This window comes from Sinocyclocheilus anshuiensis, unplaced genomic scaffold (assembly GCF_001515605.1).
Source record: "Sinocyclocheilus anshuiensis isolate Anshui unplaced genomic scaffold, SAMN03320099.WGS_v1.1 scaffold4, whole genome shotgun sequence".
Taxonomy (NCBI): Eukaryota; Metazoa; Chordata; class Actinopteri; order Cypriniformes; family Cyprinidae; genus Sinocyclocheilus; species Sinocyclocheilus anshuiensis.
In genome coordinates this window covers 99592-115156 of record NW_015554075.1, presented here as the reverse complement: position 1 = coordinate 115156, position 15565 = coordinate 99592, and the positions used below count along the sequence as shown (strand labels likewise).

The 15565-nt window shown below is 37.0% G+C and overlaps 1 protein-coding gene across 1 annotated transcript in view; it reads left to right on the top strand.

Moving 5' to 3' along the window:
- LOC107668971 (ephrin type-A receptor 3-like) overlaps positions 1 to 15565 on the top strand; it is a 131653-nt gene that overhangs the window by 60305 nt on the left and 55783 nt on the right. The window contains exon 4 of the mRNA XM_016461052.1: positions 11677 to 11832. Within this exon, the coding sequence (XP_016316538.1) occupies positions 11677 to 11832 (156 nt within the window). The remainder of the gene's footprint in view (positions 1 to 11676; positions 11833 to 15565) is intronic.

Sequence of the window (15565 nt, the reverse complement as noted above, 5' to 3'; positions counted from 1 at the left end):
ATCTCAAAGCATCATGGCTGTTTTTACTTTTTGAGACACCCAAAAAGTAAAAAAAAAAAAATTATTATATATATATATATATATATATATATATATATATATATATATATGTGTGTGTGTATTTTTTTGTTATCCTGCTTTTTATTACTTTTTTATGTGTGTCAGGGTCATCTCATAAATATAAATTATATATATTATATATTTATATATTATATATTTTATATAAAAAAAAATATATATATATATTTATGAGATGACCCTGACACACATGAAGAAGCAATAAAAAGCAGGATAACAAAAAAATACACAGACACAAAGCTAATGTATTAGAAATCATACTTGTGAGCATTTAACTAATTCAATTATTATTAATTTTCATAATGCCTTATGAAAACTTACCGGGATATTATGTGTGTGTGTGTGTATGTCTATAAGGTGTGGTTATTTTTTTAAATACTTTTTTTTTTTTTTTACATTTATTTATTTATTTCTTCATTATTTATTTAGTTTAATATTAATCATATTTGTTATTTACCTATCTATTTGTTTATTTGTTTTAAAAACATTTAACATTTAAAAAACTAGTCTTATTAGTAGTAGAAGGAGTAACAGTAGTATTAATAATTAAAAAAAATAATGATTTATCAAATTGATATTTATATTTGAAGTTATATTTATATTTAGACCGCGTGTGTGTGGCCCCCTCATCGGAGGTTAGATGAGTCATGGTGTCTGAGCTGTCCCCTTCACAGCTGATTGGCAGCCTGCCGTCTGTCTCTCTCCCTCTGAGAGAAGCCGAAGGACCGAGGAGGAGAGCGAGAGGAGGAGCGGCGCGGGGACTTGGTTTGCTTCAGTGCTTATTAGGATTTAGCCCTGATTTGGGCTCTTACGGGGAAAGAAGGCACTCAGGTTGCATTTAGCCAAGCTGTGAATGTCTCCATTTGGCCTCCAGAGCTTTAGCTCAGTGCTTGCTAACCGGGCAAAACATTTCAGGTCACAGTTTTCCTTTATGTAACCCCTGAGGACAGCTTATAACCCTGGTGAGGTAACAGCTGTAGACAATATACAGCTCAGAAGTTTCCAGAAGGCACAATAAGAGCTGGTTAGAGGCAGAGTGATTTTAGAAATTAATTGAGAGCGTGACTATGGATGCATGCTGTTAAATGAATGAGGAAGAGTTCGTACCCAACCTGGAACCATTACCCAACCGGGAATCCTTTAATCTGAAAAGTAGAAGAAATACTTGCTAAAACCCTGTCCTATGCAGTCCTGACAGCTTATTTTATTTTATTTTATTTTATTATTTTATTTTGTGATTTATTATGTGATTAAATGTCTTCATGGTTAGAGAGAAGTTTTATCATTTTGCTACAGGTTCAGAGATGGGGTTAATGTATTAAAGCAGATTTATCTATAGATATAGTAGTTTCGGTTCTGTTTCAGCTTTCTCTCAGTTAAGAACGACAGCAGGCGGGCAGTTTGGCAGACGTGTCCATATCTCGCTGGCCTCCAGTACATGAGCAGACAAGCCCTGAACATTTCATCAACTCAAGGACTTTTTGATATCATGCTCTCAGTCACTGACTCTCAATCTCTTCTTGTATTCTTTCTCTCTGTCCCTTTTAGATGATATATGTGTTTTACAATGCCTTAAAACGTTCAATCAGAATTCAGAAGCATAACCAAATGTTTTACAAATCCCTATTAAAGGGCCAGTTCACCCAAAATTGAAAATGTTCTCATTTACTCGCTTTTGTGCCACACCTGTATGACTTTCCTTCTTCTGTGGAACCCCATTGGCTTTCCTTGTATGAAATCAAAACAGAGATATTTTACAAAGTATCTTATTTTGTGTGTACATGATCACATATTTTTCTTCTTTGCGTGAATTATCTCATTAATACACTAAAGTACAAAATCTGTCACTGGGACGGTAGCCTTTCAGAAGGTAGGCATACTAGTATGTGCCATTTAGGCACTAGTATGTACACTTTAGGTATGAATAAGGTTGCACTTTTTAGGAGTTAATAAGGTATAAAGATGTCCCTTCTGAACCTGATATGTATCTGAATTCTGATTGGATAAAGGCTTTAAAAATAGTTCATGTTGGCGCATTTCCTGAATTTGGTTTTTGGTTTGACAGCTTTTTAATGATGCTTTCAGTTTCTGAGAAAAATGTCATCTTTCAATGGCCTAATATGTAGCACCCTAAAAGCCAAGGTTTGTGAGCTGCTAATTGTGTTTGTTCTAGGTTATTAGATGCTATGTTCCTGCACAGGAAGTGTAGCTAATTATGTCGTCGTTACAGTGGTCCACCGCATGCACGGCATTGTTCTGAAACGTTAACGACACATCTATCATAGGCATCAAAATCCGAGAGGAAAACAAAGAGCTTGGGTTTTACATCTCACTCCCCTACGCCACCCTCATTCCTGCAGAGATATCCGTCTGCTCCTTTGTCTGCCAGATACACTCTACACTCTCATGACAAATGAGGCCTGTCATTGTTTAGAGCCCTTCAGGAACAGCTCCTTATGTCAATGTCCAACTCTAATACGTTCGGGGAATGGTTTTATGAAATCATAAACAGTAAATGGAGATACAGGTAGAGGCCCTGCAGTGAAGGCAACTGCCAGCGAGTGACAAAAAGAGTTCCTGGAAATCTAACACAAGGCATTGAAATTGAATCTCTTTATCTCGCCAACGTTTATTAGAGGCAGGAACAGTCGTCTGCCGTGTTTTTCATATCCTGAGATTTGAATGTGATTTGCGCCCAGCCTGGCTGATACAGTCCAGTTGTTTCTTCTTAAATAACATTAGCACCTGTGTCGCATTGCCTTGTGAAAGATATCAGTGAATAAGCCGTCATTTCATCAGAGCTCCGAGGTTAGGTGCTAAAGTGCATTTCGTACCCCGATCAGATAGTTGTAATGGCCTGACCCATGCGTCCTCTGCATATGAGATTGCAAAATGTGGAGGAAGTGGTTGTGTTTATGTGCTGGATGTCGTCGACCCCTACGGTGGCCCCTCAGGCTTTAAGACAAGTCAAATCCCATTATCTTCCACCCTGTGTCTATTGATGCTTTCCATATTGAAGTTCAATAGAGAGGCCGTGCGTAATCCCATAGAAACATTCCGCTTAAGGGAGGGGATTATTCAATGAGAGAGTTATCTTAAAATGACATTGCCCTGTCGACCACAGGGGCCATTCACGTCTTTCTCTAGGCTGTGGGGAGATGTTCGGAGTGGCATATTAGCTTTTTTTAATAATTAGTATGCAGTGTGTATGCTATGCGCAATTTAAAAATGCACGTAATAGACGGATGACCTACAACATTTGCCAGACTTTGCAATATAGAGCCAAAGCACACTATGTGAGATTCTGTATCCCACAATGCAGTGCTGTCAAAATTCCAGTGTAATTAATGAATCTGAAGTAATATCAGTGTGATTTTTAACATGGTCTTTAACATTGTGTTATCTTGCCTTATTGTGGACTTCCAATACTTAATTTTAGCTGAAAATTAGATTAATTTTGGACTGAATTAATTGGACGCCACTCAAATTAAATTTCAGGGTTCCCACAGTTATGCAAGACCTGCAAATATATATATTCCAATATTAGGGAAATGTTTCAAAATTGTAATCTAGCACACATACACATTTGTTTTTTGTTTTTTTGTTTTTTGTTTTCAATTATTATGCAACTAAGTCTCTACAAAATGATGTTTTTAAAATCCTTATTCAGTAATCATGAACAACTGGAAGGGTAATTTATTGTTCTAAATTAATTGTTTATTGTCCAGTGTGACAGTATAGCATATACTATTTGAAAAGTTTAGCACTGTGTAATATTTTACTGTTTAAAAAATAGTAAACAGTATACAGTGCATTATGCAGTATGCTAACTCATACTCTGTAAATTAGTGTTTTTGTATTATTTTAATACTATACTTTATTCAATATTATAATATGTAAGGCAAGGCAAGTTCATTTATATAGCACATTTCGTACACAATGGTAATTCAAAGTGCTTTACATAAAAGAAAGTAAAATAATCATAAAAAATAATCACAAAAATAAAACAAGTAATTTAAAAACTTTGAAAATGATTTAAAAATTAATTTAAAATGAATTTAAGAAAATGATTATACATAAAATACAGTGCAATCAGCTCGGATTGCATAAAATACAGTGCAATCAGCTCGGATTGCATAAAATACAGTGTAATCAGTTCGGACATCGCACAGTGCTCATTCAATAAATGCACAGCTAAACAGATGAGTTTTGAGTCTAGATTTAAATGTGACTAATGTTTTAGCATATCTGATCTCTTCTGGAAGCTGGTTCTAACTGCGGGCGGCAAAATAGCTAAAAGCAGATTCCCCTTGTTTTGTGTGAAACCTTGGCATTTCTAACTAACTCGATATAGGTGTAAGGGACCTAAGGACTGCATAATGTACTGCATTATATATAATTATACTGTATAGCATGCATTATACTGAAAACTAAAAATGTAAAAATAAAAATATTAATAAATACTATAGTAATAAATACGAGTAAATAAATATATTTATTAATTTTATTTTTATTATACATTTTCAGTTTTCATTGTCATTTTGTTTTATGCATTTTAATTGTTTATGTATAGTTTTTATATTTCTATTTATATATATTAGCTTTGTTTTGAATATGAGCATGATTTTTAATCATTTCAGTTGACAATAACAACATTGCTGTAAACATGCCTGTTACTCTGCAAACTGGTAAATAGAGACAAAATAGTGTCAAAGATATCACAAGTACAGCAGATTTCCGATGTGACTTTTCGATTACATTGAATTTGTCATTTCCAGTGTGGGTGTGTTTAGAGGAAGGCTTATCTTAAGACCTATCTAGAGTGCCGTCTTCCATTTTCTTTCCCTGTGAGTTTGTGGGCAATCAGATGGACCCTCACTCTCTACCATGAATGTGATTGGCACATCCTGATCTTCCATGTCCAGATATCATATGATGCAGTAACACCAGCTCTTAGAGCTCCTTCTGTGAGTCTCCACACAGCCTTATCACACACAGACCAGGACGCAACTCACTGCTGGTGATTACCTACCTTGTGTGTGTGTGTGTGTGTGTGTGTGTGTGTGTGTGTGCGTGCGCTCCAGTAATGATGTCATCCTCCAGGATGTAATTCACAGTTATCTATTAGTGTGTGATTTATATTTCTCTGCCTGAGGTAGCGAGAGACACCAAGACACCTCCGCTAGTATATTCTCTCTCACACACACACTTGTTTAGCCCGGGGACTTGGTATTGCTCTCTCAGGATGTGATTGTATTTCATATGAATTTCACACTTGTTGGGGAAAAAACCCAGCATATCCTAGACTGTTGTGGAAAGAGTTTGATTGACACATCCATATTCAACAGCGGTTTTAGGCCCATTTGCTCAACTAGCCGTCAGATTGCTGTAGCTTTTTTTTCCATGTTCCTTTCATCAGCATTTCACTTGCTTTTGAAAAACAGTAAATTAGCAGCTACGTCTGTAACAGTGTACATGTCATACATTGTTAATCTCAGGTAAACTTAGCAATTAACTAAAAAATTGGGGAATGCAAATGCCAAATAAATTGGCAAAGACATGCCTGCGCTTGTCCTCGCCATGCAAATAACATTGTCCATATTGATGCTGATGCAAGGTAGCTTTTGCGAACGGCATTATTGAGGAGGTGTGGGTCGTGCTCAGCACCAGAGCACTGTTTACTTACTGTCATTGCTTTATAAAGACAGGCACCGACTGATGCATTATGTATGAGCACGACGACGGCTGTGGGGTATTGCGAATTTGTTTTCTTGCCGAACAAAGGCCATTAATTGAAAAATGCACACCTCTGCTTTGACGTCTGATTGGATAAAGAGGGATGTTGTTGAAACCCGTTCTGCCTGTTTACTGCTGTGATAGCCAATTAGCACGGGGAAAATTTGTTTAGATTATAATCAGTGATACATCGATGCGATGTGACAGCGTTGCAGTCGGCTAACCCAAACGGGTCATACTTCATCAGTGGCGTACGTTCGGTTGTCGGGTCCCATTTGACTTCTTTATAAGAGATGGAGGAAGTGAATCAGGATATGTAGATGAAAAGTGAACTCATAAATGAAGAATTATTCCTTTTGGAATTGATTACTCACTTGACCGTTGACTATGATATCAGTACTGCTGAGATCAGACGTTTCATGTGCATTAAGTGGATGCATAAACTTAACATAAATCACAAATTTTCAAGCTCTTGTATTTTCTCTCTCATTTTTCCTTTTTTTTTTCCTCAAGCATTATTATAACACAGCACACAATTAGCGAACATTATTAAACACTTTCGCCATAAAATATTTGAGTAATGCTGTAATCAAATTCCATGGATGACCGCTACTCTGTAAATGAAAATGACGATTAAGTTTGTCTGATAAACAATGTTGTCTTGTGAGTGGATCGTTTCAGCTCTCGCCTCCCTGAAGCGTTGTATTTTCCCTTTTCTTATGTTCAGGAATCATATCTAAAAGCTATTGATTGCCATAAACAAAGAGCTGGAGTCAGATGGGTATGAATTTTTAATGGGGCAAACCTCCTGGAGATATCCGAGATGTAGATTTCTGGAGCGTTTGCTTCCCCTTGTCTTTTGATTTACTATCGGCGTGAGAGCGCATGCTGTTGGGAGGAGCGAACGCAGTGCTTTACTTTTCCTCAGACGTATTGCTGCACTTGGATACTGAAGTATTGAAAAATATCTCTGTTGTGATGTATGAAGTTTGGGCTACCTTATACAAGAGGCATAGATGTAGATTTGGGGGTCCCAAGTGTACTACCTCCATTCCATGGATGTTTGTAAGGTAGTGAGTTGTCCATAATCATGCATCTAATGCATGCATCTCAAGTCATTAAAGGTTTAATACATGTCCAAACTGTTACTTATTTCACTGGTAATGCTCTGGGAAACTTTTAATTGTGCCTCATCATTAGTGTTTGGCTCCAGTAGATTCAGGCAGTGCTTCTGGTTTCTTTCTGTTATCACAATGTGGATGTCTGTTTGGGTCTTTCTCAACATCTGCCCACTACTGGACACACACACACTTTCTCTTTATTACACTTCCAAAAAGAACACAGTTGCACAAAAAAAACCCTCAAAAGCTGTCTTTACTGAAGTCCAAACATATATTACAATTCAATCCTAAAGGCATGTTCTCAAAAATGAATTTTAAGCAGCTTGCTAAAACCCTCATGGGCAGTTAAATTGCATTTATTTTCATAATATTTAAGCTAAAATAAAATAATATTTACAAATGAACACGCATAAAGACTCACTGTTTCAATTCATTTTTCAAAGTTTATTTGTATAGCGTTTCTCACAACACATATTATTTCAAAGCAGCTTTATAGAAAATGTTTGTTTCAATTTTACAGTTCGGAAGTATTCTGTTTTTAGCCAGAGATGAGTATGTCAGAGTAATGTCCATATTGCAGTAATAGGTAGCTATAATATAATACATGTTATGTGGTTAGTTAATGTCATGTATTCAGTTAAGCAGGTACAACAAATATTATTGTGCTCATAATGATTACAATATAAGGATAATGATTGACAGTTTTGAATGTTGATCCAAAGTTGGCATCCCCTGAGGTCTTTGCAAGTGTTGGCGTCGTCTGAAATCTTCACAAAGGCTGGATCCATACTGGAGCTGGTGCAATCTGTAGTTAATCTGAAGAACATCAGGAAAGCAAAATGAGAATAATTAGCTGCTGTTCATAGCATTTCAGACAAAAGATGATCACGTGTATTTAGTGCTATTTCATAAGATATAATAATACAAATTAATGAGAGCTATATGAATGCTTGGCTAAAGAGATGTGTCTTTAATTTAGATTTAAACAGGGAGGGTTGACAAGTATTGGATAATTATCCAGCCATCCTGACCCTTCACTTTTCCTGGCATGAAAATTATACTGTTGGGAAAAATGTTGCTCAAATAGTACTTATGTCTTTAATTCTGTCAAACACTGCTTTTCAAATAAACATCAAACTTCCCTGAGCCTTATGACTCCAATAGGAGCAATTTCCAGTGCTTCACTCTCACTTTAAATTATTTGCATTTAGTATAATTTGGGTTTGGCACAATGAACAAATTATGGCTTTTCAATCTTCGACCCAGCTATATTATTTTCACTGGTTGAGTTCATCACGTACTGCTGAAACGGTTGTGGTAAAGCTGAGTCTTTGAAACTCATCTAAACAGATGCTGGAGGTCATAGACTTCTTCTCTCAGAAACACTTTGAAAGACTTTCAAAGATCGTTACGCAGAAGGGAATTTCCTGTGGCCGTAAGGGCCTATGTGTGTTTGCTCCAGATTGTGTGTGTGTTTTTGGTGTGTGTTTGTGTGTGGTCAGGCTGCCTGGGAGTTCTGATATACCGCTGTGGATCAGTGCCAGGAAGGAACAGCCAGGCAACCCTCATCAGCAGGCCAAAACTCTCCAGTGCAGCGGCACGGTGCCCAGCCTTCACCCCAGACACTCCGCTTCTGATTAGGCTTTCTAAGAGCAGAGCCCTACTCATCTCTTTTTCTCTCTCTCCTTCTCTTTCCAACCGCTACGACCCAACAAAAGTCCCACACGCTCTTGAACCTAATTTGAATGTATTTGTTTGCTTATGGCTATTTAGGAGGCTGTGAAATGTATCCCAATTGGCTGACTTTTCATTTGAATCAGGACAATGAAATGGGATGGTGTGGTGTAGTGGTTAAGGCTCATGGGGTGGTAATTGGAAGGTTGCTGATTCGATCCCTCCATTGGCGTCCAAAGGAACAAATATGTTTTTGTGGCTCAGCAGGTAGAGCATGGCTCTATCAATGCTACGGCTTGATAGCGCCTCACTATCAGGTGAGGTTTTCCCACCAGTGCATTTTATCAATGAGCATGTTCAGTGACAAGTATTGATCCAAGTTATTGAGACAGAAGGCATGTGTTCCTCCAGGGAGCATGGAGCTGTTGAAGCCATAGCCTAGCTGTTAGCACCAATGCTGGGAAACCACTTTTGCTGGTGTTTAATAAGTAACTTTGCAAGTATACCATAACCATAACCTAAGTCTACTAATACTCTAATGAGAGTTATTTGACATGAATTTACAAATTTACTTATAGTTAACATAATGTCTATAGTGGATTTTATCATCTAAATAAAGTGTAACCCATTTTTTTTTCAATAATCCATTTCACAATATATAAGAACAATCTGTCGCTACTTTACTAGTTTGTAGTTTAACTATCGTTTAAAGTATGATACTACTAGCAGTCAAGCTAAACCTTTAATAAGTAGTTAGATACATTACTACTTTTGCTAATAAAATGTAGCTAAATGCATTGATGTTTATTTGGGCACTATATATTTGGCATAATAATAGTATAGAAGAAAAATAAACTAGTTATTCCTTTGAATTAAGTAACCGGTTTCACTCGAATATATGTCACAATACAGGAGAAAAGACTAGGACTGTCAAACAATAAATCACAATTAATTGCATCTAAAATAAATGTCTGTGTTTACATAATATATATGTGTGAACTTTAAATGATTCCCTTTGAGCTAAATTGAACTGTTTCCCTTACAACACACACACACACACATGCATATATTTAAGAAAAAATATATAAAATTGTATATAAAATATTTATATTTATATATAATATAAATTATATATAAATGTAAATTTATACATATAAATATTTGTTAAATATGTATGTGTGTGTGTGTGTGTGTGTGTGTGTGTGTTTATATATACATAATAAATATATACAGTACACACTCATATATTATGTAAACAAACTTTTATTTTGGATGCGATTAATCGTCAGCTCTAATGCCGACTTTAAATAATTTTGTTTCTCAAGTAAATGTATCTTTTTAAAGAAAGGTTATATATTTGTACTGGAAAAACAACACAAATGAAAACTGGCTCCCATGATAAATCAAAGAAGCAGTGGAGGCTTATGAAAGTTACACATTGTATTTCTATTCATGTTTTTTTTTTAGGAAAAGAGAAACAGCAACAAATGATATGAGAATGTATAGGAACCGAGGTGGAGATTGGATCTTTGCGGTGTAGGGTAAGCATGCCGTTTTCTGCCGGTTGTGGATTTATGGGCGAGCAAGGGAGCTGCAGGTCTTGATTAAATCCGTGACCTTCACCACTCACACAGGCAATCAAGGCGAGGATAAATTCATCATTGCATTGATCCATCAATTGAATTGCGTTTCCGACACTAGCGATGGCTTGACCTCGGCGGCCGGCAGGATTGTCTAATTTGCTCGCGGTGCAGATTGCTAACGCTCTCACCTTAACTGCACTGTGAATTTACGTCTACCCCTGAGACGCACCATCACGAACCACCTCCCTCCCACCAACATCCCCTCGATGAGTGCCAAGCAGCAAAGCAATCAAATAAATATGCCCTTTCCAATTCATTAACATTCACACGGCCTCCGAATTTACATACATTAGAATATGCAGCAGCCCTGTGTGGTGTTTTTTTATTGGCGCCTTGAGCTAGAGTATGGCTAACACCATGCTAAAGTCATACTCGCCACCTTCATCTACTCCTCTACGTGCTCCTTCTCTCAGGCCTGTGTTTGTGAAAACACTTTGCATTTGTAAATGTGTAAAAGGCTGAATTCCTCCTCACGTATTTCACATGGTTCCTCAGAGGGACCAAGAAATTGGGTCATCCATTGGGGCTCTGAGGCAAACAAATGAATGTGAGAGGCAGATGTGGAAAAGATGGGAAAGAGAAAGAGAAAGAGAGATAGAAAAGTGAAATCGAGAAATGGCCGCATTTTGAGGGGAGAGTCAGGTTGCCATTCTCTAGTTTGTAAACATAATCGTGGTGTACTCTGAGGCAGGGAAATGTTGGAATTTGAATCCAGGTCTCAAGGATGTGTTTTGGTTTTGCGAAGTTCTATAGGGACGCTCTGCTACAAGAAACTATTTGTAATTCCTGCACTCAGGCTCGTTTTTCTCCACTGGTTATTTAAGTCCGTGTTGACTGACCCATTTTTACAGCACACGGGATGTTGTAACAGCTCTGAAAAGGGAAAAGGAATGTGTATTTACAGCTGAAGTGTGTACTTTCTGTGCCTCTTTGAAAGAATTCCAAAAATAATGACTGTTTATAAACCGGTTTTTCAAATGCAGTCTACCATTGGTCTGACAAACAGTTAGTCATGACCCAAACTCATCCTACTCTCTTCTGATGGTGACAACTGGTTTTGTGTGGTTGTTCTTGTTGGCAAAGATGTTCATTTATGGTCATTAGGGGTCAATCTGGAAGACCACTTAGATGATCTGGTAGATAATCTTTAAAAACTGGTCTACCTTTTGTTGTGTTTTGTTGTTTTGTTTTGTTTGGTATTGTTTCGCTTCATGTTTTGTTTCATGTTGTTTCATTTTGTGTTATTTCATTTGGTTTGTTTCATTTAGCTTTTGTTTCATTTCATTTTGTTTAGTGTTTAGTTTTGTTTTGTTTTTGTTGTGTTATGTTTTCTTTTGTTTCGTTTTTTGTTTTGTGTTGTTTTACTGGAGTGCTCTTTGAAGATGTATGTCTAACATTTCTGTCTTCATGTTTCTGTTTTGCAGCCTGCATGCCAGGCACCTACAAGGCCTCTTCCATGGATGCCTACTGCACCAAGTGTCCTCCTCACAGTTTCTCCCATCAGGAGAAAGCCTCCGAGTGCTCCTGCGAGAAGGGATTTTACAGAGCTGATATGGACCCGCGGTCAATGGCCTGTACCCGTGAGTGATCCAGCACTAAACCAATAAATCTATGTTAGATTAATCATGCATGAATGTTGATGGGCAGACAGATCCATGGATGGATGACCTGATGGAAAGAGGGGTGAATGGATAGGTGGAGGTAATTAGGAATGCATGAATGTATACATTATAAGTGTATGGATAAATTAGATGGATGGATAAACTTTTGAAAATAAGGATAATAGGTGGATGCATGGATGGATAAAATGATGGTGAGTTAGTTGAATGGATAGTTCTAATTATGCATGGATGGACTGACAGATAATGGATGGAAAAATGGATGGATAGAGGACAGGTTGTTTATAAGAAGAGGCTGGAGGCTGTTTTCCTTATTTATTCTTATAGACTGGCCTCAGTACATTTTCACCTCCATCACTGTCTCATCATCATACATCATGTCAGATTGGACGTTTAACGCTGCGTTTACAAGACTGGTGAGGTCACCTTTTGTAGACCAGGATAGTGAGTCATTGCCTATATGTGTGTTTGTGTGCTGGGGGTTGAAGGGCAGAAGAACGAAAGAGAGAACAGAAAGAAAGGAATGAGAAAGAAAGAACCCAATACGACAGATCCTAATTAAAGGACTCATTCATCTGATAAGGCAAATCATGCGTGAAGCTAAACATATGGATTCACTTAATGACCTTTAGTTGTAGTACATCACGCACACACTTACACACAAACTCACCTCCCACCCCAAACACACACACTCTCTCTCTCTGCTTGCTTAATGTAATGATAACATAAATTAGGGCAACAGCAGTGAAATGAGACTGTTTATACTGTATATGAAAATCATGTGCCAGAAAATAAAAATTATGTGCTAATATGATTACTTAGAAACCAGCTGTAAATCACACATATGCATGTCAACAACATCACGTTCAGTTTATGCGCATGTCTTAACTCTTACACCTCAAATGAGACTATGTTAGGCCTGGGCAATAAAACGGTATCGATATTTATCGGTACACCTTCTTCAATAACGACATAAAAAATGTTCAATATAGTGCACGATATTGGCACGTGCTATGAGTGACGCAGACAGCACACACAAACATGAACATGAGTGCTGTGCCTGCCTGTGATGAAAAGATTGTGAGTAAAGAATAAATATTAGTCAAATTTAAAATAAACATTTGAATTTGAATGCAAAAATAGTACAATCCAATGTTAGATGTGCGTCAGGGAGCGTCATCAGTGGAGCATGAGATGCGGTGATGATGATGTAAGTGACGTTGTAGTTTAATGTTTTGTTAGTCTAGCCCACGAGACGCGCAGTTGCTGCATTATTCATTCAAAATATTAGAGAAATATAGAAACTCAATGCCTAGAAGATCTTGATTAGGTTAAAACCAAAACCAAGCCATTCACACAGAACGCATATTCAGCGCATTTTCTAGACGGACAAATATGACTGCTGCACTTGCGTCTCAGACAAGAGATGTAGCCATGCAAAGTTAAAACAGTTTAACTTTTAGGAAACACGTCGCATATTTTTGTGGAGGTTTTTTCCTTTTCACTGCGTCTCATATGTTTTTAAAGGCAATCTGTGTGATGGGCGATTCGGCTCGTATTAAGCAATGCATAAATATGTGATGCATATTTGTTTATGCAATTTACGAAATTATATTTGATTTATATGAGTTAATTTAGACGTAATGCACTTTTTTTATAGACAGTTACTTCCTTGCGTTGACAATTTTAATGTTTTTCTATTGCTCTTTGTTTTAAAAAGGTTATAAAAAATGTCAATAATTATCGATACCGAACGATATGAAACATTATATCGTTGATACATTTTTTAGCTATATCGCCCAGCCCTAGACTATGTAATTTTATTTCCCATCTTAGTGTTTCCATCCAGCCTTTTTTATGCAGTATCCCAAAATGTTTGGTAAATCTCTTTGAAAGGGCCATTATGCTCTTATGCTCATCAAGGTTGCATTAATTTGATTAAGAATCCACTATTAACAGTAATATTGTTAAATAATATTACAATTTAAAGTAACAGTTCTCTATTTTGACATAATTTAAAATGTAATTTATTAACTGAATTTTCAGAAGCCATTACTCCAGTCTTCAATGTCACATGATTCTTCAGAAATCATTCTAATATGCTGATTTGGTGCACATTTCTTATTATCAGTGCTAAAAGAGTGCTGCTGAATGTTTTTGTGCGAACTGGGATACATTGTTTTAGGGTTCTTTGATGAACAGAAATGTAAAAAAAAAAAAAACATAATGGAAATAGGAATATTTTAATGCATCCTTGCTAAACAACAGGAATTAAATATATTTTAATCATTATTCTAAATTTGTTTATACAAAATGTGTGTATGAGGGTGTTTTTGACCCTTAAAAGAACACACTCAAATTTTATCTCAGTGGCTGGAATGACCTTTAGGTTGTGCAACATATAGACTTCTTCATCCACAGGTGACCACAAACACACACACCGATCTGTGTCCCAGAGGAGCCCTCCCTATCCACCAGCAGCTAGTAGATCTGGTGAAATGTCATAACCACAGACATTTAAAGTCCTCCACCCTGATCCCGTTTCCTCTGCTTCATTTACTCTCTCTATCCTGAAGCTCTCTCGCAGCCTCTTCAAACCCTTTGAGCAGTGAAAGCAACCATCACTCTCTAGGAATAGAGATGAGGGTGTTTAATTACTGAGGCTTTGCAAAAACAATTTGTGTCCGTGTGGAATATGTGCATTGGCGGTTCTTCCTATCTTATCCGCTTTCCTTTGGCTGTATTTTCCTGCTTTCATCCCGCACACTCATATGAGAACTTATTTCAATGAGAAGACACCCTGCTGAACAGAGTAGTGTTAAAAAAACTTTACTGGAGTTGTGCGTAGTTGCAGCTTTAGCAGGTTATTAAAGAAAAGACCCCATGGCAGCACTATCCAGCACCCCGCAACCTGTTCAGACCTACCATTATCATGCCCTCCTTCGAATGAACGTTACCCTTAATGCACTGCATCCAGGCAATAGGAAGCATTTAGTGTTAAAGTGCCAGCTTAACAGCACAGGAGAACCTCTAGGTTTTTCTTCATATTTATTTGCTCCTCGTTTTCTCAGTTGGTGTGCTTGCTTTAGTGAGAGTGCTGCACAGTATGGTTTTCCTATTTCTGGTTGGCAAAAATGAAAAGAAAAGTGCAGAAGTTGCTCAAGTGTAAGTGTTGTTTTATGAGCGTTGTTTGCTAGATTTTTCTCTGACTTCAAGAATTACGTTTTACGTAAAATTATAAAATTATATAAAATTAAATACATTTTGTGCATTTATTTGCCAAAGATTTACCAATCTAAGACATGAAACAAACACTGGACCAAATATTTTGTTTTTGTGTTAATCATAATTACCAAGTGACCCATTGGTCATACAGATTAATACGGGAAGCGATTTTTCCTCCTTTTTTTAAGTTAATAGTTTTTTTTTTTCTTATATTTTTGGGACCTTTTTTGAGTCACAGCGACCAGTTAAGAACGATGTAGATTCATACAGTCAGAGCCGATCCTCCCTATACGCAAAATACGCAAGCTGCGTAGGGCCCCCTTGCTCTCAAAGATGATTTAATTTTAGTTTCGTTTTTGAATTTGGCCAGCCGTTATGAAAACATGAATGATTATTTATTTTAATGCGGTGCGCTGTTGCCCTTTCTACGTAAAAATCAGTCAAATCATGTAACGTACAGTCTTGCTTG